Source organism: Oculina patagonica, chromosome 9 (assembly GCF_052425735.1).
Source record: "Oculina patagonica isolate OP01 chromosome 9, crgOcupat, whole genome shotgun sequence".
In the NCBI taxonomy this organism is placed as follows: domain Eukaryota; kingdom Metazoa; phylum Cnidaria; class Anthozoa; order Scleractinia; family Oculinidae; genus Oculina; species Oculina patagonica.
Genome location: NC_135766.1, coordinates 31,633,451 through 31,657,334, shown reverse-complemented (window position 1 = coordinate 31,657,334; position 23,884 = coordinate 31,633,451). Strand labels below are relative to the sequence as shown.

Below are 23,884 nucleotides of genomic sequence, written 5' to 3'. Positions count from 1 at the left end.
CATCGCAGGCTAATGTTTACCTAATACTTGGAGAACGCTTTCTTTCAATTCAGCAAAAAGCTAGTCTCATACCCCTAGCTGTTTACTCACTTCCAAGGAAATATCTGGCCAAGTCTGTTCAGTTCGCCAGTCTGGTGCCTAATTACCACAGATTTAAGGGTATAAAAGAGCCGTTTTGATATATTTTTTGTCAAATGTCCAGAGGAGATTTTTCTCTCTTCAGTTATTGTTTGATATAGGCTTTAACCATCATATCAGACACTTCAAGATTACAAACGCTACTTGATGGGCAACATGAACGACCGAGTGGCTAAGAAAGGACTGGGCACGTCACGGAAACATTTCTCAATTGGGAGGGGGGGGGGGAGGGGGTTAAAGGATGGTGGGGAAATGGTTCACGTGCTCAAAAATAATTGCATAAAAATAATGCCTTTATTCGTCTGATAAAAATACATATCAAAAGTTAAAAAGAAAATTAAAAAGAATATTTGCAAAGCACTTACAATATCAAAGTTGAAAAAAAATTCATTTAATTGTATTTAACGAGATAAACATTAAAAAGTCTCTATTGCTACTTCATATGTAAAGCTAAGCCTGTTGAAAAAAATATTTTTATACCGTTCAATTGTCCACCACTTTTAACCGAATATAGATAGGTGTATAGAGGACGGATTAGACTTGCTCCAAGTCGCTCGTTTGATTCGCAGGAGACCACTGGATACGAAAACGGAGGGCGCGCGCGGGCATGAAAAGCAAAATGGCGGAGGATCGTGGCGGAACGGCCATTCCTCGACGCACGAACAAATAAATTCCGCGCGGTCATTCGCGCGATTTCAAAGCAAGCTTACTCAAGTAACTCTATCGAAACGAAACGAAACGAAACGAAACGAGCGACTTGGAGCAAGTCTTAGGACGGATGAGCTGTATCGTTACCCCTCGGGTTGGTGCGGCTGTTTAGGTCCCTAGCAAAAATATGCTTATTCGCCATGAAACAAAATAATAGACAGTAAAAATGAAATACAAAAAGTTGCGAAACTGTAAACAATGTATACATTAACGTTAGCGGACTTGCGATGCGGGGGGACTGCTGACGTACTGCATTCCTTAATGCTTTACCTGACGTCAGTGTATTTCCATGTTAAATACATTTACTGGTCGTAAGTCACTGTAGCGGCTTACTAAGGTCACCTTAAAAAGCATTTTGCTACTTTGCTTTCTTTTATATCGACTACTTGGTGACTGGTATATAATATTTTCACGTTAGAAACATAGACATGAAACTAATTCCAAGAACAGCTAACATTATCATTGCTATTCTTCATGTTCTGTTCCACTTCACAGAGTTTTTTTCTATTGCCATGCTTTATAATTTGGACCCCTCTGGATACCAGTCATGTTGCCGAATGGGCCAACCTGACTGAATTAAGATAACTATACTATGGTACTATACAATACAGTTAATCAAACGAAATGCACAGACCCACAGATTTGGACAAAAAAGATAACTCTTTAATTTGATATAGATTTAGCGTGCTGGAAAGGTTGTTCCTGGTTGGTAGCAACCTTTATTGTCGCTAAGCAACCCCTAAACCTTTGATAAACAATGGTACCCTTTTCACATTCGTACAGAAGGGATACTACCCGAAGCCCATTAATTTTCCACTCAAAAACCCTGTAAAATACAGTGTGCACTTAGACCGTTCGGTGGGTCTGTTCGAGACTGTATTTTGAATGCTGAGGTCCTTATAAAAACCTGAATGACAGTTTTCACAACCTTTTGCATACTTCAACTCCCTTTTATGTACCTGCAGCTTAAAAAAAAGTACCCCTTTTGGGTGAAGCCTCCTCGTACAAATGTATAAGGGACTTAGAGAATCCCCCTCCCCAAAGTCAACAGATATGTCCCGGACTGAACGCTAATGAGATACACGTTCCTCATGACAGGCATCACAAAGTGTAGTCATTAATAAAAGATCACCAAAACCCACCAAAATCTGTCAAATATGAATTCGAAGTTATATGGAAATGTCAAATAACAGTCAAACATGAAGTACTCATTAAACAATATTTGCGTTCAATCCTGGACATAAGTGACTTGATGTAGGGTTGCAGTTGGGTGGGGCTAGGTACTTTTTTATGCACCTGTATTGTATACCCATTCTATTTGTCATTGTGCGAAGGGATCATTTGGGTACCTTACAAGTCAACTCAGAAACTAAATATAAATGTGATCCGAGAATTAGATAGGCTCTAAACCTCAGAAGCCTGTCTCCTTTCAAAAGGGGGTTGCATATGAAAACACAAATTAAGAGATTCACAAAAGTTGTGAAGGAACTGTTCAGTGAACAAGTTGAGGAGAAAAACATCCAGGAGCTGGACAGCAAAAAGGGATTAGCACAAGTGTTGAAATCGGTTTTTGTTATATCTGGAATAATCAAGGTCGAGGTTACTGTTATCAGCCGAAGCCAAACTTACCGAGATCTTGATTATTCCGGATATCACAAAAACCGAATGTAATAATAATTATTGTTTATTAAAACTATTAACCTAATCTATAAACAATGATGATAAGGTTCAATGATTTAACTATTGACTTATGGTTTAGATCAGGGCAGGTCCTTGAGGATCCATTGGGCGTCAATACCAATTTAACATCCAACCGATTAAGAAGGATTGCCAGCGGCAGCTTGGTCTCTTAACCTAGGAGAGAGAAAACAAAAGGCAGTTGGGTCAAGCAAGAAATAAAAACCTGATTTTTTCTGGTTGTTTGAATTACATTTGGGTGAAGCACCAAAATGTCCTACATTGGTACCTTGTGCATTTCACCTTCAATTTACTATCAACATTTAATGAACTATCTTAGAACACTTTCAATCTGTCAGAACTGGCCAGCCAGACTAGTAAATTCGAGAACAGAATTTCATAGTTAGTCAGATTTGTTCTGTCAAAAATAATCAGTCAATGCATAAATATTATGCACTGTTGTGCTGGTTTTGGTTGAAAAGCTCCTGAAAAAAGGCCCATTTTACATGTACATTCAAAAGTACCGGACTGACCGGCAAATGACAAATGGAAATTTTAGTGCCCTTTTTCATAAATAATGGCCAAGCAGAACAATTTTCTGCATCCCTCTCCCCTTCAAAAAATAATTATAATGACATTTCTTTCTTTATAAACCATTGAAAAGCCATGGTCACATCTCCATGCATGGTTTGGCCAGGGCCTGTATGAATGTGCATAGCCAATTACCAGCGGAGAGGTAATGAGCTAAAATAACAAAGTATCAGTAGGAAAAGAAACATACAACACACTAAAGAAAGGGCAGAGTAATAAAATTGTTGCAACTAAAACAAAAAACCTTGAGCGAATTATGAACTGGGCTCGCCCCACGCTGCCTGGTTGCTTAACTGCTAAGCAACCATGAATCAAAGTGGCTGTGAGCCACTGAACTTAGAAAATGAATAATGAAACCAGAATATTATGATAAACAAAGTTTTGCCCAGAACAAATTGTGTCTTGATATGATAAGTTCAATTCCCTGTCCTCAAATTATCTACATCGAACTAATGCAAATATGTCACGTCTGTTTGTTTACTATTGGATTTCTCCAACTATTTTTTTCTAAAACTTTTTTTTTCACTTTTCTTAACTTCTCTTTGACTCCTAGCTACATATATTTTAAACTGCAACACATTCAATCCAACATCGAAGCACTTCAACACTTCGTTGAAAATTTGTCAACTTCATAGACTATTGGTACTCGGAACTCACTTGAGCCTGCTATAGTAAAGTTAACAAGTGATTATCTCCACGGATTGTCATGACTGTTGCGGCAATAATGGTACCAGTGGTTAATGTCACTGGATTTTTGCATTAGAAAAAAACAAGAGGTTGCGGGTTTGAAGCCTAACCGGGGACCGTTTTTTTCTTTTTAAAGCATGTGGATGTCATTTCGCTATGAACATGTAATTTATTCTACCTTAGCCTGTTCCAGACGTTCGGTTAGTTGGGAAGCGGTGCGAGGAACAGCGAGTGAAAAAATGGCGAGGGTGCAAACAGAATGAAGCACTTCTCCTCCCCGCCCCCCTCCCCTTATTTTTTTTCGCTCGCCGTTTTTTGTGCTTCCCAACTAAACCAAATGGAACTGACTAATTCTACCTTAATGTGCATTTACTCCTATAAGAAACCATTTACCGAAACAAAGTGTTTGCCTCTCTGTCTTCTGTATTTAAAAAAATCATGTGAAAGTTTAAACCACTCAAGGATTCGTGTAATTCATTATTTATTTATTTTATTTTATTTTATTTTTTTTTTTTGGGGGGGGGGGTTGGGGTGTTTCCATTTCAAACTTTAAAAAGGTGCTTTTTATTGAAGGAGGAAAATAAAATATATAATGAAATGTACGAAGGTTTCTCACCCATGATGACTGATGGGCAATATAATGCACAAGTGTTATCTACTAGTCAGTGGTTAACAAAAAGTTTAAAAGGATTTGACAAAGTGAAATTGGCCCTGCTCAGTTTCTGCAACTCGGAATTTAAAAATTGCAAACTAATCAACTGAGATAATAATCTTCCAGGTGAAATTTGCTTCAAACACAAAAACATGAATGTTCTTTGCATTTTTATAGCAAGTTCATTCTCAAATGTATTTTGGTGTGATAAACGAAGACATATAGCATGATAACGAAGACACTTAGAATAACATTGGAAATCAGGACTTGAATTCAAGTATTCACTTGAGATGAAGCTGTAAGTATCATTTTCAATAGCCGATTCCCTCTATAGTGCGCGCCTGCAGGGAATCATGGTAGTTGTATTCATCAAACCCTGCGCAAGACTCAGCAATGTGCATCGTTGCTGAGTCTCGCGCAGGGTTTGATGAATACAACTACCGCTTTTCCCTGCAGGCGCGCGCTATAGAGGGAATTGGGTATTCATCAACAAAATTATTTTGTTCCACTGGTATATATCAGGGCTGTGCTTTAAGGGTGCCCGGGTGCCTCTGGGCAACTAACTTTTGTCTTTGGGCGACCAGATAATCTTATTTCTTTCATATAAGCTTTATGCTGGGCACCCTGGATCTCATAGCTTGGAACCTTTGGGCTCCTTATAATTTTTCTTAAATCACAGCCTTGATATATATATTTATTGCAACTGTCAAAGTATGTTGCAAAAAACACATGGAAATATTAATTTTATACCATATAACATTTTCCCCAAAATTTATCACTGGTCAACGTGACCATCAGGATAAATCTTTCATTGGTCAAATCCCTTATATTATTAGGCAGGATTTTGTCCATAAACCGGCCACTGTTTTGAACCCTGCCTCCTCTCAGGGCTTGAAATTAAGAGTGAGAGTTCAACAGCAAAGTTACCTGTAGCACTTATTTTTTTGAGAGACTACAACTTTACTATCATTTGTTTCGAGCCCTGCACCCTCCTGTCCCCTCCCTGTACAGTAGAGTAACAGCTCTTGTAAATTTGTAATTCTAATGGTCCTCTAGAGTGTAGCAGTTGCTATTGTTTAGGGGCTGGCGGTATTGTTCCTGTTGTTTGTTCTATTGTACTCTCGAAAGCTGCTACATCGCTCTCCCTGTATACCTGTAGACAGCTTATCAGTTAAAGTTGTCTATTGGACATTTTTCTAAAAGATCATGCAAAATAAAATTTCTTACCTCAATTTTGCAAAAAGTGGAGCAAGTTGATCAAAATCCTCTCCTGTCGATCCAATGGCCCTAAGCAATTGTGGTAGAACAGAATAAAACCTTACTTTACTTGCACACACTCCACAAAATGGTTTCCCATTATCCTTACTGTCTGCATCCAGTGCCACAAACTGGACTTTGACTGAGAGAAGGCATTCGCAGTTTGACAATAAAAGCTCACGTAGAACTAATCCAATCACATTATCCTCGCCACACTTGGATTGTTGTAAGTGCTCTGCAAAGACGGTGATAAATTTATTTGGCACTTCTTTAAGTTCCTTTTCCAATCGTTGGAGGTGCTTTTCAGAAATTCTGCACAGCTTGTCACAGATTTCGTCCACCTTCTCAATATTGCCGTAGCTCTCAAGACATTGTTTAATTTTGTCTTTGTCTGGTGCAAATTCCTTGTTATTTGCTCCAACAGTTACAAATGGCATGACACTTTCCACAACAGTTGAAGTGTCAGCAACACTGTTCAAAACACCAGTGATTGCTTTCTCCGTCATATCAAAAAAGCGATTGAAACAAGTTACCACGCAATCATAAAACTCACCATAGTCAAGCACCCCGATATCTTTTCGAGATCCTTCAATTACACTTTCTGCATATGATTTTTCATCAAATGCTACATGGCGAGCTAGTTTTTCAAAATCTTCTTCAATAAAAGGCCTTAGTGCATTAAACAAAGCTGACACCAAATGCTGGCCAAATTGTGAATGGTCAACATTTCCCAAGCGGATCTTCTGGTCATCTTCCCAGGCATCATCCCCACCCGAAGTTTCCCACCATGCCAAAGGCATTTTGTGTAATTCTTTTTTGGACTGTCCATGTCCAGAAAAGGCATAACACCTTGTGTTTTTTGAGTTGTAGTGAAAGCTGCTTTTTACCATTGTCCAAGAATTGTGAACTTGATCCTGTCCAAGCTTTCTAACAGCAAACCTTCGGATGTAGTCATAAATTTTCCTATCATGAACATCGGGACTGGGACCATCTGCAGCAACTTTTGGAATATCTGTAACTACTTTATAAAAAAATGGCTCCCCCTGTATCCCCCTTAAAGGGTTTCCCTGAGCATCATGCACTGCAACAGGCATGCCTGCAGCGTTCAAGGCTTGCCGTAACAAGTCATCGGGCTCACTGTACATTTTCCACAAGCCACCAAACGGCTTTTTTCTTGAAAAAAAAGCAAAGTTTTCAACTTGTTTCTTCAAAACAAGTACTCTCTCTTCTTCGCATATTTGTTCATCCAGTATGTATTTGTGTAGTCTACTTTTCCAGCCACGTAAGAAATGCAACACGAAACGATGAATTGGATCATCGGGAATGAGGTTTGAGATTAAACTATCTTTGTTATGGTATGCAAATTCCCCTTCGTTACATGTAAACAGTTCATTCCAGAAGGCTTCAGAATAGTTTGAAGCTGTTTCGACGACGAATTGTTTAGCCCAGTAGCTTGTGTCTAAGTAAGGCTCCGATTCTTCTCCTAACCCATCCTCAGGACGATTGAAGCCATTCTCTCCCTCTTGATCTCTATTTAAAATTAAATAATAGTGTTCCTCCATCCACATTTCAACAAGCCCTGAAGCTATTTCCGCATCGGTCTTTCCATCTCTTTTCATCTCTTCCACGTGATTCTCAAAGCGTCTTTCCGCTATCATATCATGGTAGAAATCCGTTTTGCTTTCCTTACCAACAAAAATAGTTCTAACCATTATGGAGTCCTTGTCAAAGGTAACTGATGAGCAATACGGAACCGCCATGGCCCAAAAAAATAGCTACAGCACCTGGAAGAACCTACTAGAAGAGGCACCGAGAATGAAATTGCGTCACATCCTCGTCCCAGAGCCGCTTTCAAGCCGCTTGTCTTTAACTAGGAAACATTGCTGCGAAAACATTATTCCTTGTCATGTTTTCTAGGTGGCTAAAATAGCGGGAAGCAAGGAAAATGTTTTGCTAAACTCAGTGCAGTGGCTAACTCGGGGTAAAACTACGAGTTACGGTGTGTTACGATCCTTCTGAGTAAGGATGAGCCGATACTCGATACCAAATATTCGATACATCGATATTTTGACAATTTTGAAAAGTATCGATACTTTTGAGAAATATCGCACTTTCGATACGTTTTCGATACTGTACACGTGACCTGAGCCTGCGGTCCTCTGGTCAGCACCTAGTTTTAAAAATGCAATTTTGCTCAAACAAATATTGTTGTTTTTATTTTGTCAATATTGAATTTTTCTTGCCTTGACTTGATGTCCACACCAGGGTCCACACATTGTACATTGCTGATGCAACAGTGAATCAAAAAGACCAAAAAACAACATTCGTGGCTAACATTTATAATGCCAGTACTCTCTTTTGAATTCTTAGACGAATCACGTGACATACCAATGACGTCAGGACGGAGATGACGTCATAATATCGATATCGAGATCGATATCGAGAAAAAAGGCAAATATCGTATCGATATCGTATCGTTTTAGAAAACCTGTATCGGCCCATCCTTACTTCTGAGTGCCTGCTCTGACAGCGGCTCGAGTCAGCGGTAGGGTTCGCGCTTCACAGCGGTCAAACGCAAAAGTTGACGTCACATGCGGTCTCGAACTTTAGTAGTATGGTGAAACAACATTTCAAGCTGGGAAACTCAGTGGAGATGAATTATCAAATTTCCAATCCATAAGCGGCGTATAAACCTTAACTTTCCAGGGACGGCGTTAACTTTTGGCTTTAAAGCGAAATTTAAGACTTTGTATGGAAATTTTTGGCGGGAATTACACAGGAACTGCGCACGCGCGCTGCGTTTGACCGCTCTGTCGGTAGGCTTTTGTACATTATGCTAGCATTTTTCGGGCATTTTAGTGAGGCAAAAGCATTGAGCATTATTTGAGCATTTTAGTGGCATTTTCCCGGAAAATTGATTTTTTTTCTCGAGAAATTAAATTTTTTTTTTTTTTAGAGAAAATGACAACTAAAACTCAAAATTCACTCTACAAATAACTTTCTTGAGATAGTCAACTACTTTCTGTACTTAGCCTCGTAGATGATTTCGAGGATTATGTTTTTTGGCTGTATTTATGAACGTGTATACCGTAAAATTCCGGTTATAAGCCCTGGGCTTATACAACTTCGTAAGGGGTTTTGGGTGGGCGGAATAAAAAAACGTTTCGAAACGAGCCACGGGAGTGTTGATCGAAATACGTTTTTAAGTTAAAAACATTACTAAACATTAGCCCTGTTTAGTACTGTCATCTGGCAGAGGGGGGCTTATATCCGGGAGGGATGTATTTTTTTGTTGCCAGATAGATGGTCCTATAACCGGGGGGGCTTATAAGCGGGAGGGCTTATAACCGGAATTTTACGGTATGTTGTTATTGTTACTTGCAACACTTGTACGTTTTTGTAAGTGTTAACAGCTTTAAAATTAATTTGAAAAAACCGTTTGTATAATGAGCATTATCCGAGCATTTTAGTGACTTTTTGGGGGGAGATCGAGCATTTTAGTGGGAAAAATGGAGCATTAAGGTGGAGCATTTTAGTGGGAAAACAAAAGCATAATGTACAAAAGCCTATCTATGGGTTCGCGCGTGGGAGGCTTCTGGGTCTTCCGGTAAGATTTCAGCGGAAGTAAAATTTCAAAGATCGGAAGTATCGAGAATGCTGAACTATTAAATAAACAGCTAGAGGCAGGCAGGCTTGAGCTAAAATGATAAACAGCTAAAATGAACCGCCGAGGGCTTAAGAGGGGACTGGCAATAGTAGTTTAAACGGCGTTTTTCTCAAAATCTACCCGTATGACCCTACCTCAAAATTTCAGATATTAGACATTGGCTCTGCTTAAACATTCATGCAAAATAATAGAAAAATCCGTAAGACAGATTTTTTGCAAAAAAAAAATATGTGATATTTTGCCGATTTTTAAAATAGCTCAAAATCTGTCTTACACATTTTTTTAAAAAAAATTGCTGTGGACGTGGTTCACCCCTTAAAATTAATTGTCAAAGTTTCATAATAGGTTGCACGGTAGTTTTTCGAGAAAATCTGGATCAAAATCTGGCTTTTACGACCTCCGAAGAGAATCTAATTGCGCGTGCGCGCGCGCGCTAATATGACGCCATGTAGGCTTTGGTAGATTGTGCTAGCATAATTTTTGGCATAATTGGAGCTAAAAAGCATAATTTGTGAAACGAGCACTGCCACGGCATAATTGGCAATTTTTAGCACTTTTTGGAGCATAAATTTATAAAATGTAGTAAATATGGTGTACTTTCTACAGAAATCTACGATTTTTTTAAGAATTTGACTACAATCCATATTCCGATGAACGAATAATCAACGGAGAACGCGCATCAGATGAGTTGTCTATCGCTCACGGAAAACGACGGCGGGTAGTCTAACTGTTCATGTAGACACTGCAAACGATCGTTGTCCAAAATCTACAGTTTGATGTACAGTCAGCTCTTTCTTAACGGACACCTCTCTGACACGGACACCCACCGCCGTTTTACAGTTATTTTACTGTAACGGACACCTCTCTAAGACGGACAGTTTCAGCCGCGCCGGTCCTGAAGGTGCCTGTTTTAGAGAGAGTTGACAGTATAGTTCAATCCCGATAACTCGAACCTTCAAAAGAAATAAAAATAGGTTCGAGTTATCGGGGGTTCGAGTTACCGAGGGCAAAATTATTGAGAAAATGACATGGAAGGGAATCGATCGAAAAAGGTTCCAGTTATTGATGGTTCGATATATCGGGATTCAACTGTATTTTTTTCTTTTAGTCCAAACTCAAGAATAATTAGGGAATTTTCCCTTCAAAGAGCAACGCCTAAAAAAGGTGAAGACAATAAAAATTTGCTCGAGTAGTTTTAGTACATAAACACGGAAAATTTACCAGCAAATTAGACTGAAAATCATGTCCCAGCTAAATTTGTCAAAAATCGCCGGAATTATAATTTTTTTTGGCTCCGGCTTTTGGTAAAGTCGCAACACTAATTTTTCAAGTTATTCGCAATTTGCCTTCTCTTTACTCTCACCGACCGCTAACTTTGGGCCAATGAGCACGCGCGAATTCTCTCAGTTATTGTATAAAAACAACGGCAGAGCTAAGGGACGGATTATTAGCTTAAAAAGACAAAATAAACTACTTGCAAACACGACATGTATTAAAAAGTAGTTTGCAATCCGAAAAAAAATGTTTGTAGAGGTGCATAAATAAAAAAAAAATGCTAAAAACATTTTCATTCCCCCCCCCCCCCCCCCCCCCTCTCCCTTACAGGAAAATAAAGGTCCGTCCCTAATTACAATCCAATCAGATTCGCGGATTTCTAACAGAACATGTCAAATTTTTACTATTTGTTTGTATATAAAATTTTGATGAACTACCTTGGGTCTAAACCAAACTTAAAACTGAAAAAAAAATTGTAATACCAATACTGCACTCAATTTGACTTCCTAACCTGTGTGCCTCTATAAATAAAACCTTTCCGAGCTTGAAGATCCTTAGGGTGTCCTATGTGGTCTGCGTCACTCAGTTGACATAAAACTGTGCCATTCACTGGCGGACCGATGTTAAATGATACACAGTCGCTTTCCATGGTACAGTAATGTTTACAGCGACTTTGTACATTTTCTGCCAGGTATATGTTTAAAGATATATTCTTAATCACGTGACCCTGTAGAGCGTAGCCGTCAATAGGTGTGGAAAACGTAAGATACCGACAGAGGTCTGCAAAAAAATTAGTATGTGAATGTTCGAATGCAAAATGTACAATATGATTGGCTGAGCTGCCATACACTATCAACCATAAGCATAACCCAATGATCGACTGTGAGACAAACCTGCAATCTGATTGGCTACTCAAGCGAGGGCGGATAGTTTTCGATAGACTGCCCTTAGAGCGCACGCAAGTAAATTTGCCAAAGTCACAAATCAACTCACATACCACCTTCGCTAAACTTGTTGTTGACTAGATCGGTCTCTGGGTGATGCTTTAAAGGCAATTAGACGGCTTGCTCTCGGTTTCTATCGGTTTTTGATAGTTGACTAGGGGCTTCGCCCCTCGCCAACTGCCCGCCAATCAGCAGCCGAATTAAGAAGCCTCGAGCTTGCCGTCTAATTGTTAATTAGTGTACAGTGGCTGAAGGTTGTCTACAAAAATGGTGATGTTTCCTTGTTGATCCAAGGTTTCAACGGAAGAACTAAAAATAAAACTGTATAATATAATTCCCGAGAAGACTGACATAAGGGAATTGAAATTGCTAAATGAACTGATAAGCTACAAGTTTAAACTAATTATCTTTTATCTCACATTTTTGCACAACTCTTTGTCCAGACAACATTGTTCTTTATGTAGCAAATTCTTGCCCGGCGGAAAGAACAATTTTGTCTTGACATCTTTTATTAACCGAATGTAAACCCGCTGACGTGTGAAAACAGTTTTTTGCCTGCCAACAACACATTCGATTCACTTCCCGGTACAGAAAAATACACCTGGGAGGCACTCGCTAGCTGCAGCTAGCTGCGGGAAGGTCGAGATTCTGTTTCACGAAACAAAATAGCTTCGGAGACGGCTAACGGTAGAAAAACTTGAGTTCAACGTACCCATTGATCTGTAGCTAAAGAACATTATACAATGCAGTTCTATTCATGCGAAAAAACAGGATTAGGTATTATCATTAAAAAGTCTTAAAACTAGCATAAGCTCATACGTTTCGGAAAGTACGATTGGCTATAGAGCAATCGGTCGCCTTTTGCAACAATAATTACTTTCAAAACTACGCAGGTGAATAACAGTTAATTAAATAAAGGCTATAGTATACTTTTACGCTAATTACAGTATTTATGACCGCAAGAAAACATCGTAGTGGTTAGAGTTTAAAACTGAAAACTAAAATAAATGTTTCTAAGTTAGCTTTTCTCTTATTCTATCAATTCTTCCTCTATTTTCTTCCCTCGCAAACACAGGACAGTCAATTTGAAGCTATATTACACATCTCAGTAAATCGCAGTTCAGTCTTTAGATGTTTTTTTTTTTTAATTTATCACATTCAGTATGCTATCGACATTGCTGATCCTAGCAGTATGCAGGACGCATGTCACATATGAACCTAGTAAATAACCTAGTAAATAACTTGCCACGAGTCTCTTTGTAGCTCAGTGGAAAGAGCACTCATTGTCACAAATTTGGTTAAGAAATAGAAACGAGAAGACCTCTGAAAGCAGGGTATACTAATTTCAGCTTTTTTTAAAATAATTTTAAAAGTCCAGCCAGGACAAAAATGTGAGATGTAATATCAAACAAACGTTCTTAAACTTCAGTTGGATTGTTAATATTAGTTAAAACGCGACACCATGATTGCTCTTTATGTTAAACTGAAAAATGCAAGTGTTTGAAGAAATAAAAAGTTATTATTCTGGCGCTTACAATAACCGGACAGTAGAGGCAAAAATGCATAGAGACTCGTAAGAAAAACACAAATTCCATCGACCCCAGTCGCTCTTTTTTTTTACCGTTTTATGTCTTGCGCGCGTGTTATAGGCCAAAAAATGTGGTGGTTCTTCAGTCTACAAAGTTCGGTATACTTCATCACTACAGTGAATTGTAAAATATGCAACAAGTCATTGAGTAGCATTGTCAAACGCCAGCCTCAGTCTTCACCCTTGTACTGAAGGGAAACATAAGTTTGGGCCTTAGATTCAATTGAGGTGCTAAATAAAGATTTTAAGTTCATAACTCAATCTTTAATAAAAAAAGAACGGGGAACTTTAGTTGAAACGCGCAATAAAGCAGTTGAAATTGTATTTTGGACACTGTGTCACAACACTTTTAGTTAACATTAGCTATAAGGCGTAACCACATCTCTTGCTATCCATCAGCAAACAAACAAAGCAAGCGTTTTCTCTCTAATAGATGAAAAATTTCCCCTAAGAATTAATTTATCATCTCGTTGAAAGGCGTTCTAAAAGCTCGGGGACAGAATCAATTAAAAGCACTCACCTTGGTTTGCAATTGTGTGGTAGTAAAACCAGCCTGCCCATAGAATAAACACAATTTTCAAAGACATCACTAAGAAAGAACGGTTATTATTTCTAGGAGCTCGGCTTACGGAAAGTAAAATTATTTCAGTCTTATGATTCTGCTTAACAGTGTTGAACGATTGCAAAGTGTCAACAACCAGTGCTTAAACTGTTATTTTACATAACACCTTCAAGTTTTAACGAATGCAAACACGCCAAAATAGCTACGTACCCTAACCAACTGTATGCAATAAATTTGAAGTTCAACAAGGTACTTTTTATGTTCATTAATAATTTACATCTTCGCTCGCCCATAAGCAGGTGCCGTTAATTACAGTTGACGATATTTTATTTCTAATAAGAGTGTAATAACAACAAAAACTCCGATGCACAACGTGGAAAACCGCCTTTCCAGAACGCGCAAAAACCAAAAGGTTCGAACGGTATACAAAATTATGTTTTCGGATTATTCATGTTCTTCACTTAACTGAACATTGAAGTGATCGCAATGCGTTTTCGCGAGTATTAAGTGAGAGATATAATTCTCGAGGCTGAAAGACTACCCAAAAATGAACAGTTCTTGCTGTGAAGCGAAGCTTCGAGGGCAACTGTGAAATTTGGAGGACAATTTTTTTGCCAAGGGCATCATCCTTCAGTATACCAGTAAGTCCGAAAGGGTTTTATTTATTTGATTACCATCCGATTAATAAACGCACTTCATCGTGGTAAAAAGGAAAAAAACCCTATACTGATAATAATAGGTAAATTTGCCTCCAAAATTAAGGATGGTTTTTTGGTGGTCTATGGAGCGGTCTACGAGGTGGTCCATGGCCCGGGTACTCAGAGTGATCCATGGACTTGGTCCACAGGGGTGTTTCCAGAATGTTATCCGTGGACTGGGTCCAATAGGTCTATGTTTTGTATAAGGTACGTCCTGAAGGCTTTGGGCGCTCAACAGAACAACGCAGATTAGAGGGGGAGGGGAGGGGAGGGATTACCAGAACAGGCGACTATATTTCTGACTGAGCACAACACAAGACAGTTGTAATACTACTGACTTAAATGGCATGTACCACAACTCAATTCTGATAGGGCGATGGTTATGGTTATGGAGACAATCTTATTGTTCTTCGAATTTAAATTAAAATTTAGTTGTTATTTCCATTTCAACGGTCACTTCTGAAGATGTATGTAGAAGCATAAGAAACGTCAAGTAAAGGTTTAATTTTTTCCAACAATGCGTTTGTTCGTAATGTTTATCACCGCAGTTTGCGTGGTATTTCTAGTTAAGCTTCGATGGCCAAAGAAAAACAGTATTTACGAAAACTATTCATTTGTCATCAGGTTCCTTTTTTGGCCTTCACTGTGCACACAATGTATCCAATGTTTCCATTTACGAAATTCAACCGTTGTGATCATATATAATAAGCCATAATTATGAGTATGTGAGTAACAGCCAAAGATTGCTTTTGTTGTACTATTTTCATGAATTTTCCCATATACCTTATTATAGGAATTTAACGATACATGTAATTAACGCGAATTTCAAAAATTCGCGTTAATTACATGTACCTTAATTTACGTCATTGTTAATTAAAAGCACACTATTTTTCAGCATTGTTATTTTAATACACCTTTATTTCCGGAAAAGTTATGTTTAAACGACATCTACTTCTTCGTGAAGGCTGCAGGAATAACAGAGGCAGCGGAAAGCACAAGGACGGGATGTACTCCATCCCTGGATCCATTCATTTAATATTAGTCACTATTTGGTCTGTTTAAGTATCTTTGTTGTGTATAGTTAGTTAGTTCTCTTGTTGGACGTTGTTGTTTTGTCTTTTAAATAGCGTAATTTGCTATAAAAATTACTACGCATCAAATTCGCGTTAATTAACTGCCTGTAAGCACACACCACACGAGAATTCGCGTTTATTAAATGCATGTTAACATAAATTTTCGACAATTCGCGTTAATTTTATTACGCGTACATTTTGTTCGCGTTGTTAAAATGCTTCGTTATATTCCTATAATAAGGTAAACCTCGCTAACTTTGCTCACTCCGATCATCAGTTGAAGTCTTGTTATTGGAACTCACAACCAAAAAATAACCACCATCATTTTTTTAATGATTTTCTATACGCATGACAAACTTGAAAAATTCATTTTTAATTCCACAGTCACTAAAAAAAGATTTTAAAGGGTCCTCGATTTTCAGTCATAGGAAATCGACTATCTCTGGTTATTATACCTTGAAAAAAATCATTTCGAATGCATTCCACTCATTACTCGCATCTTTTCCAGTGACATTACACGCTAATTTAAAAGTAAACGGCTACACAGGGACCTTCAGTCAGTGGCGAATCTATGTAAGGGGTACAAAGTTCCCCTCTCCCCATAGCTTTCCACGCGGTCTTTTTGGGTCAAAGAATGTATTAATGGAGCGCGGCCGAAATATTTCGCCTCTTCACACACCAGGCCAGTGGAATCCGCAGTGCTATGGCTGTTTCAAAAACAGATTTAACTGTCACTTTGCAAGAATGAGTACCTAGCTGTTAGAAATAGTTGCTTTGGCTTCTGTTTTTTAAGTGTGTCACGATTTCTTCATTTATTAACTTAAATCGCTGTTCAATGTGACTTTTTCTTAAACACGGTACTAAGTTAAGTTACTTAAACTCTATTACCCCTTACTCATCAGATGCATAGTTAAAGGTGCAGTAGTCACCAATTTGCATTTGCTTTAATTGAATACTAACGGTAAGTTATATGAACTTTTCAAACCGAAACAAATATTTAATTACTGTTCGCTGTTGATAGTCGATCGAGGGCCCCTATAACAACCTTAACAATCTGATAAAAACGTTTTCTCAAATTCTATTTTTACAAAATTTAAACTGAAGTAAAAAACAAACAATCGCCCACTATAAGCAGCCGTTTTCAAGCACGGCCGCTGTCATACAAGAGATACCTGGCTTGTCGATCTATACATTCTGTAAGGTCTCATTTGATTTGACTCAAATTCTTTAGCTTTTTCCCAAGCTGGTTTGCTTAGAACAAGCTGACTCGTTGACCGTTTGATAGGCTGGGCACTACTAACGAGTCTTGCTGCATTGTCATTCATGTTTTTAAACTCATTCCCAGACTTCGGTCGTCCACCGCTGTACATCACGGGCATACTGCCGTGTCTTATAAGCGAACCAAACGCGACTGGAAGTTTCCTTGGAAGTGAAAACGACGATCGATTGTCCCTTTCGATGACACTTTGCGTTCGGCGAAATCCGTAAAGAGCAAATGCTTTTGATTTAGAAGTATTCCGCTCTAAAGCGTCCCCGGGAATTTCGTTAATTACAGGCATGCTTGCGAATCGATTAAAGGTCCCGTCCGTAGCGGTTTGGGAACGACTGCGCGGAGAGAGCGCAGTAGTTGACAATTGTCCGATTTCAATCGCAGCCACGCTCCGCGCGCGGACCCTGACTGTATTACGCGCGGGTTTTCTCTTAGCTTCTTCGTTGCCGTTCTCGTCCCGTTTCACAACAAAAGTGCCATGGGAGCGATTCACAGTAAAAGAAAAAGAACTGCTCCTCTTCGGGGTGGCTGGTGGGAAAGTCTTCAACATTTGTTGCACACTTTCTTCAAGCTCTTCATCGCTTCGTTCTTCATCGGTTAATATGCCAGAATCTTGTTTAACGTGGTTTATTTTAAGCTCTTCTCGACCAGAATTCACGACTTCCACTTTGGTAACATAGCCCGGAGCTGGAGCGGGTTTTACTTCTGGTCTATCGTCCTGTAAGGACTCCACCTCCCATCTTTCTCTCTCGTTTGTAAGCTCGTCTTTCAGTCCTGAGATGCAGGAACGCATCGCTAACAGTTCTTTATGCATATTCCTGTCTTGCATCTGCATGGCTGCCTGCGGAATTAAAAAAATTGGACAAACTTTAGATAGCCAATAAGACAGAATAGAAAAATAGTATGTTTTATTTGCATGCAGATGACCAACGCTTCGAAGATAGATTTGCGATGCGTGCAAGCGCAAAAAAAAAGACTTGTTATTCACGTAGCTTCTTTTCCGCGGAAACGTTTCTTTCAGTAATATATTAGTTTAGCACACGAATTGTGCTTAAAACCTGATCGTGTTTAAATATAGTATGATGATAATGATGATGATGATGATGATGACGATGATGATGATGATGATGAGGAGGAGGAGGAGGAGGAGGAGGAGGAGGAGGAGGAGGAAGGAGGAGGAGAAGGAGAAGGAGGAGGAGGGGGAACTGTTCGCGATTAGCTTAGCATGTTCCAGGCGTTCGTTAGTTGAGGAGCTGCGCGAGGAACGGCGAGTGAAACCAAACCAAGCCCCTCGTCATTTTTTTCTAGCGCCGTTCCAAATCCCGTTCATCGCACCGCTCCCCAGCCACCAGAACGCCTGGAACAGCGCTAGTTTGGTTTGTCACCAAATTTCAATATGCTCACAAGCAAGAAATTGTTTAAGTGGCCGTAAAAGCGTTTGCACTGACGGTAGATACCATTAATAGGATAAGTCCGCAATACGTTTAAGCATGAAAAGTGCTGATGACACTCGTAACCTCCCACACTAACATTTTTTTCAGTTTGTTCGTATGGTTTGGTCGTGATGAGCTGCAAGAACGTTTCTTTAGGGGCTAGCTCACGCATGGGATGTCGTAAACTAAATGTCATGTCACGAAAAGTCAATTTTATCACAGATGTCAGATATGTCCAGGATTGAGCGCTTAAGTAAGATGCATGCAAAGTTAACCTGACCATAAAACCTTGTCAAATATGAAGTTATATGTATGTAATTGGCAGTTATGTCATATATGAATTCCTCATTGAAAAAAATACTTGTGCGATACTTGTGCTCAATTCTAGGACATGCGACAACTGTCTAGCCAAAAAATATATATGAAAAATGAAACAATCTACATTCATTTTTTTTGATAGAGCAATATAATTTTCTATAAATTTTTGAACGCTGTCCACACAATATAAGTTTCACTGATATAGTGTGAGTACCTTTGAAGATACATTGGGGCCCCTCTACCCAAACACACGAACAGACACATATACAAACGAGTTAAAACGCCTAGGCCATAAAAGACACTTAACAGCATTGTGGTGCAGTTTATTTATTTCAAACTCTATGGCCGGTTATAAAAAGAAATAGTAATGGGATTATGCTGAAGAAATACTGAAGAAATACTAGTTTTACAAGGCCTTTAAAATAACCTACAATGTGTTCGTGACATCAAGTATCCTTACTTTTTTCTATCAACGATAATATCAACAACTATTCCTTTGTCTGCGGCATTTTACCTACTCAAAGTTGATTCCATTCAATACTTGACAATATGCTTGCTCGCACGTCCTTGATTATGGAGTCAATTAGGTATTAGAAGATATCGATCACCCAGAAAGATAATTATATTTTATTTGTATTTCGAACTGAACAAAATGTCACTCAAATGATTTATCCCGGGGTATCCATCGAACAAAATCGCCCCTGCACCATCCTGTTCGTGCTTTGCACGTCCTCTTCTCGGTTCCGCTCTTGGGCGTCCACAGGGGCGGGACCTGTAGGGGAGCCCCACTCTCATTCTCCTCACAGCAGTGTTCTCTGTGGGGCGCCCCGGGCAGCTGGCGGGCGGTCATCTTCCCGGGCTCGCCACGGCGAATGTCGAGTGGAGTCGGTTCGGGGTTCGTGGTCGGTGTTGTTCGGTTCGAACGCGTTGGCGATGTTCACTGTTCGGTATCACGTTCGGTTCGGCCAATTGGTCGATGTCCCCATCGACGTTGGTGTCGGGTTCGTCCGACGTTCGGGATCCGGGATTATACAGAGTTAAAGTCAATAGCTCCAGGCAAGGGTAGATATTAGGAATTTCTGCCATGCACAACAAGTCGAAAAATTTTTCTTCGGGATATAAGATGATCAGTAGTTCGAGAATAACTCTAGCTCTAGAGTAATGTGAAAATATTAAAACCCTTCATTGCGCGCGCCACCTGCGATAGTTAGTATTAGACACCAAGTTACACTGACGTCATAGCATGTGAATGAATCACACAGCTACGTCCTATAAAAAATACCCTTTTTGTCCTTTACTTATATCGAAATATTTAATCAGATGCTATTGAGAAAAAGAATGTTAGGATGACTCAGTTAGAACGAGCAAGTTTTAAAACTGTTATCTCGTGTAGACATGCATGATTCGAATTTTGACCCTCCTCATAGCTTTTCGAATTTACGCCATTATATATTGAAATAAAAATTCTTCATTTAACAAAACAAATAAAACCATGAAGTGATATTGTCATTAGAAAATGGCTACATATTTATGATTCACGACCTTTATATCATGAAATTTATTGATTTTAAATGAAATTTGATTTTATTCCTAAAAGCTCGTTACACGAAAACAAGAATAGACTATTCGACAGTTAACAGAAATCACAACCATCAAAGATAAACTTTCAGCCAAAAAATGTTGTGTAATAGAACTATCGAAATCATTCTTTTTTCTTCTTTTTCCATTTCTATCGAGACGTGGTAACGTTACAAATCTACAGCAGCTAAAGAATTTTTTTCTTGAAATACAGGTGGCGATTTAAAATTACTGAAGCTCATAAAGGGAGGCATACATCCTTGTGGGTTTCCATCACCAAGCGATCAAAATTCCATAGAAAATTAAAGGAGCTTTGGCACGGATTTTACAGATTTTTGAAGCCAACTTTATATTTGTGTCGTGGAAACCTAAACTAATGGTCCGTTGTTAAAAAAGCTATTTGGCACTGAAATGTAACAAGCATTGTGGCTGCGGGGCTGGGTGGAAATGCATAGCTATCGAAAATTGGGCTAAACTTTCAAAGTGTTCCACATGTCATCGAAAAATCTATATTTATGGCAAAAATTTGATTATCATCTACAAATTAAGGCTATATCTTCCATTAGATGTTCAAAGATAATGTTTTTCATGGGCTAAATTGCCTACCACAAATTTCAGAATATTTTATAGGGCAAATATCTGCGAAATTCTCGTGAAGTAGGTCCTTTAAAAAATAGCTTACTTTTCCTTCCGGTCCCTGAAGTCGACCCTAGCTTCGACCTGACATTTTTGAACGCCTTTTTCGTTGCCTTTTTTCTGGAAGTAAGGTCCTTATTAACGATGATCAGAGCAATATAAGAAGTATAGATCAAACTTAATTACGCGTGAAAAAGCTTAACTTTTGGTCTTTAAAACGTCAGTAAAACGCATTAAAAATGAATTTCAAGGCTTTCAATAGAGCACATCGATCATGCAATGAAATTGGTTTGCCCTTGGTTCTAGTATATCAATCTCTTAGCTCCTTTGATCAGTAAAAATTTCTGAATTAAATTCCTGATATTTATAATAGTGGAGTCAATTTATATTGTTTTAATATCAGATCACACGGATCGAATGAGAACTTAGTATATTAGAAACCGTAATTGAATTCAAAATATCAAGCATGATTTATATGTAACTCAGTATAATTAAGGCCGCGAAGAGGAACCAATTTTCAGTACGAAAAAACATGCAATTTCCCCCACAGTTTTGTAAATTGAGTTTAAGGGGCATTTCATCTGTTAAAAAATAAATGCATTCAAGAAAAGCCCTTCAAAAAATAATAATTCTGAAAATCTCAAACCGCCAGAACTCGCCACCTGTTCTAAGTTTTGTAGGCCAAATTATATTCACGAGCTAAAATGTAAATTAGGCTAACAGTTATGTCTGCGACAGCATAACCTTTCTGTAATTTCGCTATATTGAAAATAATAAACTGTTTAAAAATAAACCTAATTGTGCATAAACTCTTGATATTTTACGGATGACTTAGTAAACCTCAAGCGAATCGAATAATTCGTGCAGAGAATTGGCCGCATGCTGTTTCCCTTTCAAATCTACGTCATATATACACAATTGCTATACAGAAAAAAATAATAAAACAAATATGAAATCACTGGCCTGATCGAGGCCAATATAAACCGAACACGATTTTAAATAACACGGAATTTTCTCAAGCATAAGTTCCATGTAAAATGTGATTTGGGGGAAAGCTAAATCAAGTGGTCAAAATACTGGTATTAACATACATTAAAGATGCGAAAATTAAGGGTCGTACAGAACAATTGTACTCATACCATAACTTCAAGTTTTGTCTTCGTGTAGTTCACTAGTTGAGTGAATTTTCTCATCTCAGCTGTAAACGGGCTGATTACAAAATTTGCAAAGTTTTGCCTAAATAGAATCCTCCTTTTAAAAGTTGAAAAGATATTATATAAATTACACTTTCCCGGTACATTAGCCAGGATCCCTTCGGCTAAATTGCTTGTGGCCATTACATTTGAAATGCACTGAAGCAAAACCTATTGCTAGGTATTAAATTTACTTGCGAAGTGGATCCTCTAAAAGTGTGGGAAACTCTTTTCAACGTGTGAATAACATATCACAAACCGCAAAAACGCTAAAATTCACGCGAACATTTAACGCACATGCAGTCGAAGTTCACCGGTCAAAAACGTATGATGATTAGAAAAATATAGCCGACCATAATACTTACTTTACAAATTGAACGTAGTTGCATAGCTACAGAATTATTCGAAAATTTCGTGGAACCGAGCTTCTTTAAAAATGATAATAATGTACAATAACATTTTCAGTACAAAAATGATTTCGCTCAAGTAACCAGAAACGTCTTTCAAAAAACGTCTTCGATCACATAACGCAAATAAACTTCAAATATCATAAGTTTTGTAACAATAGTATAAAACAAACTAGCAGTAAATCGACCCCTAAATACTCGAAGCATTGGACAAGATACCAGCCAAGAAGCTAGAACATTCGCCAACAAAATATATAATAGCCTGAGCAATTCCTTGTATGAAAAAAAATGGTAGTATTACTAGTAAACATCGGATGTGGATATATAGCCACGGTCAAAACACAATTAAGTCAGTTACGTCCGCTTTTCTGAATAGGACCAGCTTGTAAAAAAAAACTTAATATTCCACGCAAAATTGAAAATAGAACGGCTACCACAGATAGCTTGTTACCGATTGTTAACCAGCCGGTTTCGATTCTAGAATACATGATCGACAATTACTGTAAGTTTGAAATCGACACGGTTCGATTTCAAGTAGCAAAAGTTTAGTCTTCTGCCTGACTTGCAGCCGCGAGCAGTTTTATAGCATTAGTGGCCCTCAGAATATTTACTTTTTTCAAGAGTATGACAACTTACGGGGAATGATAATGGATAAAATGCAACAAAATATACTCACTAATTCCCTTCTGAGCCAAGCCAAAGCGCTGTCCATATCGACTCTGTCCGTTTTCCGAAGTTTTGTGTCCAAATCTGGAATCTTAGGGCCGGAGGCTGAAGGCCATAGCGGTGCCGACTCCGGGACATCCATCTTTAGTTGTTATGTGCTCGCGTAAAAAAATATATTCCACAAATCTATATTCCCTGATTTGTAAAACAAATTCCTTTCAACAGAGATATTGCCCTTTTAATACACGCACTCAAAGAAGAAAGATGTTAAATCCGACAGATTGCATGTCAACCCAAAGAGGTCCCACTTCGATTCGCGCGCGCGCCGGTAAATACAGCAGTCTGTGAATAATAATTGTGCCCTGCCATCCTTTTGTTTTCGGAGCTTCTTGTTTTCACAACGATTTAATTGAGCAATATTGTATGCTATTGAATTGTGGGCGACATAACTGTGGGCCTCTGTGCCCAACTAACCAATTAGCTAAAATCTTGCACAAAAATATTGTTTACCTCAAACGGTTTCTTTTCTACGTTGGACGTATCTATTGTGTTCGTCCCGCAAACCACCAGAGAGAGTAAAAATTTGCATATCTCACTTCTAGCCAGGTATTAAGCCGCTTAATTTTTAATTTTCACTTTAGTGGAGCAAACTATGAATCTCAATGTTATCTCTTATAACTTCCATGATCTTAGTAAAAATGTTTTCAAGCTTACCATACGCAATTAGCGACTTTATTTTCCATTGCATTTCGAAAAAAAATGTATTGTTCGTATCTCTGAAACCTGTTTTGAGCGGAATGGTTCGTTAAACAATATTTACAGAACTCAAGCCGGAGAGAAAATTTATTTGGCATTTTTGTCATTCC

At 38.5% G+C, this 23,884-nt stretch overlaps 2 protein-coding genes across 2 annotated transcripts; both read right to left on the bottom strand.

Moving 5' to 3' along the window:
• Positions 1–443: 443 nt before the first annotated feature.
• Positions 444–7,470, bottom strand: LOC144666694 (uncharacterized). The gene is made up of 2 exons (XM_078528078.1): positions 5,681–7,470; positions 444–2,700 (listed from the first exon to the last, which is right to left on the bottom strand). The coding sequence occupies exons 1-2, from the start codon at positions 7,468–7,470 to the stop codon at positions 2,664–2,666; spliced, it is 1,827 nt and encodes a 608-aa protein (XP_078384204.1). The 3' UTR covers positions 444–2,663.
• Positions 7,471–15,331: 7,861 nt separating this feature from the next.
• On the bottom strand, positions 15,332–23,520 carry LOC144664752 (uncharacterized). The gene is made up of 2 exons (XM_078525958.1): positions 23,029–23,520; positions 15,332–17,628 (listed from the first exon to the last, which is right to left on the bottom strand). Exons 1-2 carry the CDS (start codon positions 23,158–23,160, stop codon positions 16,675–16,677), a joined length of 1,086 nt encoding a protein of 361 aa, XP_078382084.1. The 5' UTR covers positions 23,161–23,520; the 3' UTR covers positions 15,332–16,674.
• Between the last annotated feature and the right edge of the window lie 364 nt (positions 23,521–23,884).

Coding starts and splice junctions, on each gene's coding strand:
- LOC144664752 (XM_078525958.1), bottom strand. CDS start 23,160: ATGGATGTCCCGGAGTCGGCACCGCTATGGCCTTCAGCCTCCGGCCCT. Junction 17,629..23,028: donor CTTGGCTCAGAAGGGAATTA/GTGAGTATATTT, acceptor TTAATTCCGCAG/GCAGCCATGCAGATGCAAGA.
- LOC144666694 (XM_078528078.1), bottom strand. CDS start 7,470: ATGGCGGTTCCGTATTGCTCATCAGTTACCTTTGACAAGGACTCCATA. Junction 2,701..5,680: donor CCACTTTTTGCAAAATTGAG/GTAAGAAATTTT, acceptor TCTCTCTCCTAG/GTTAAGAGACCAAGCTGCCG.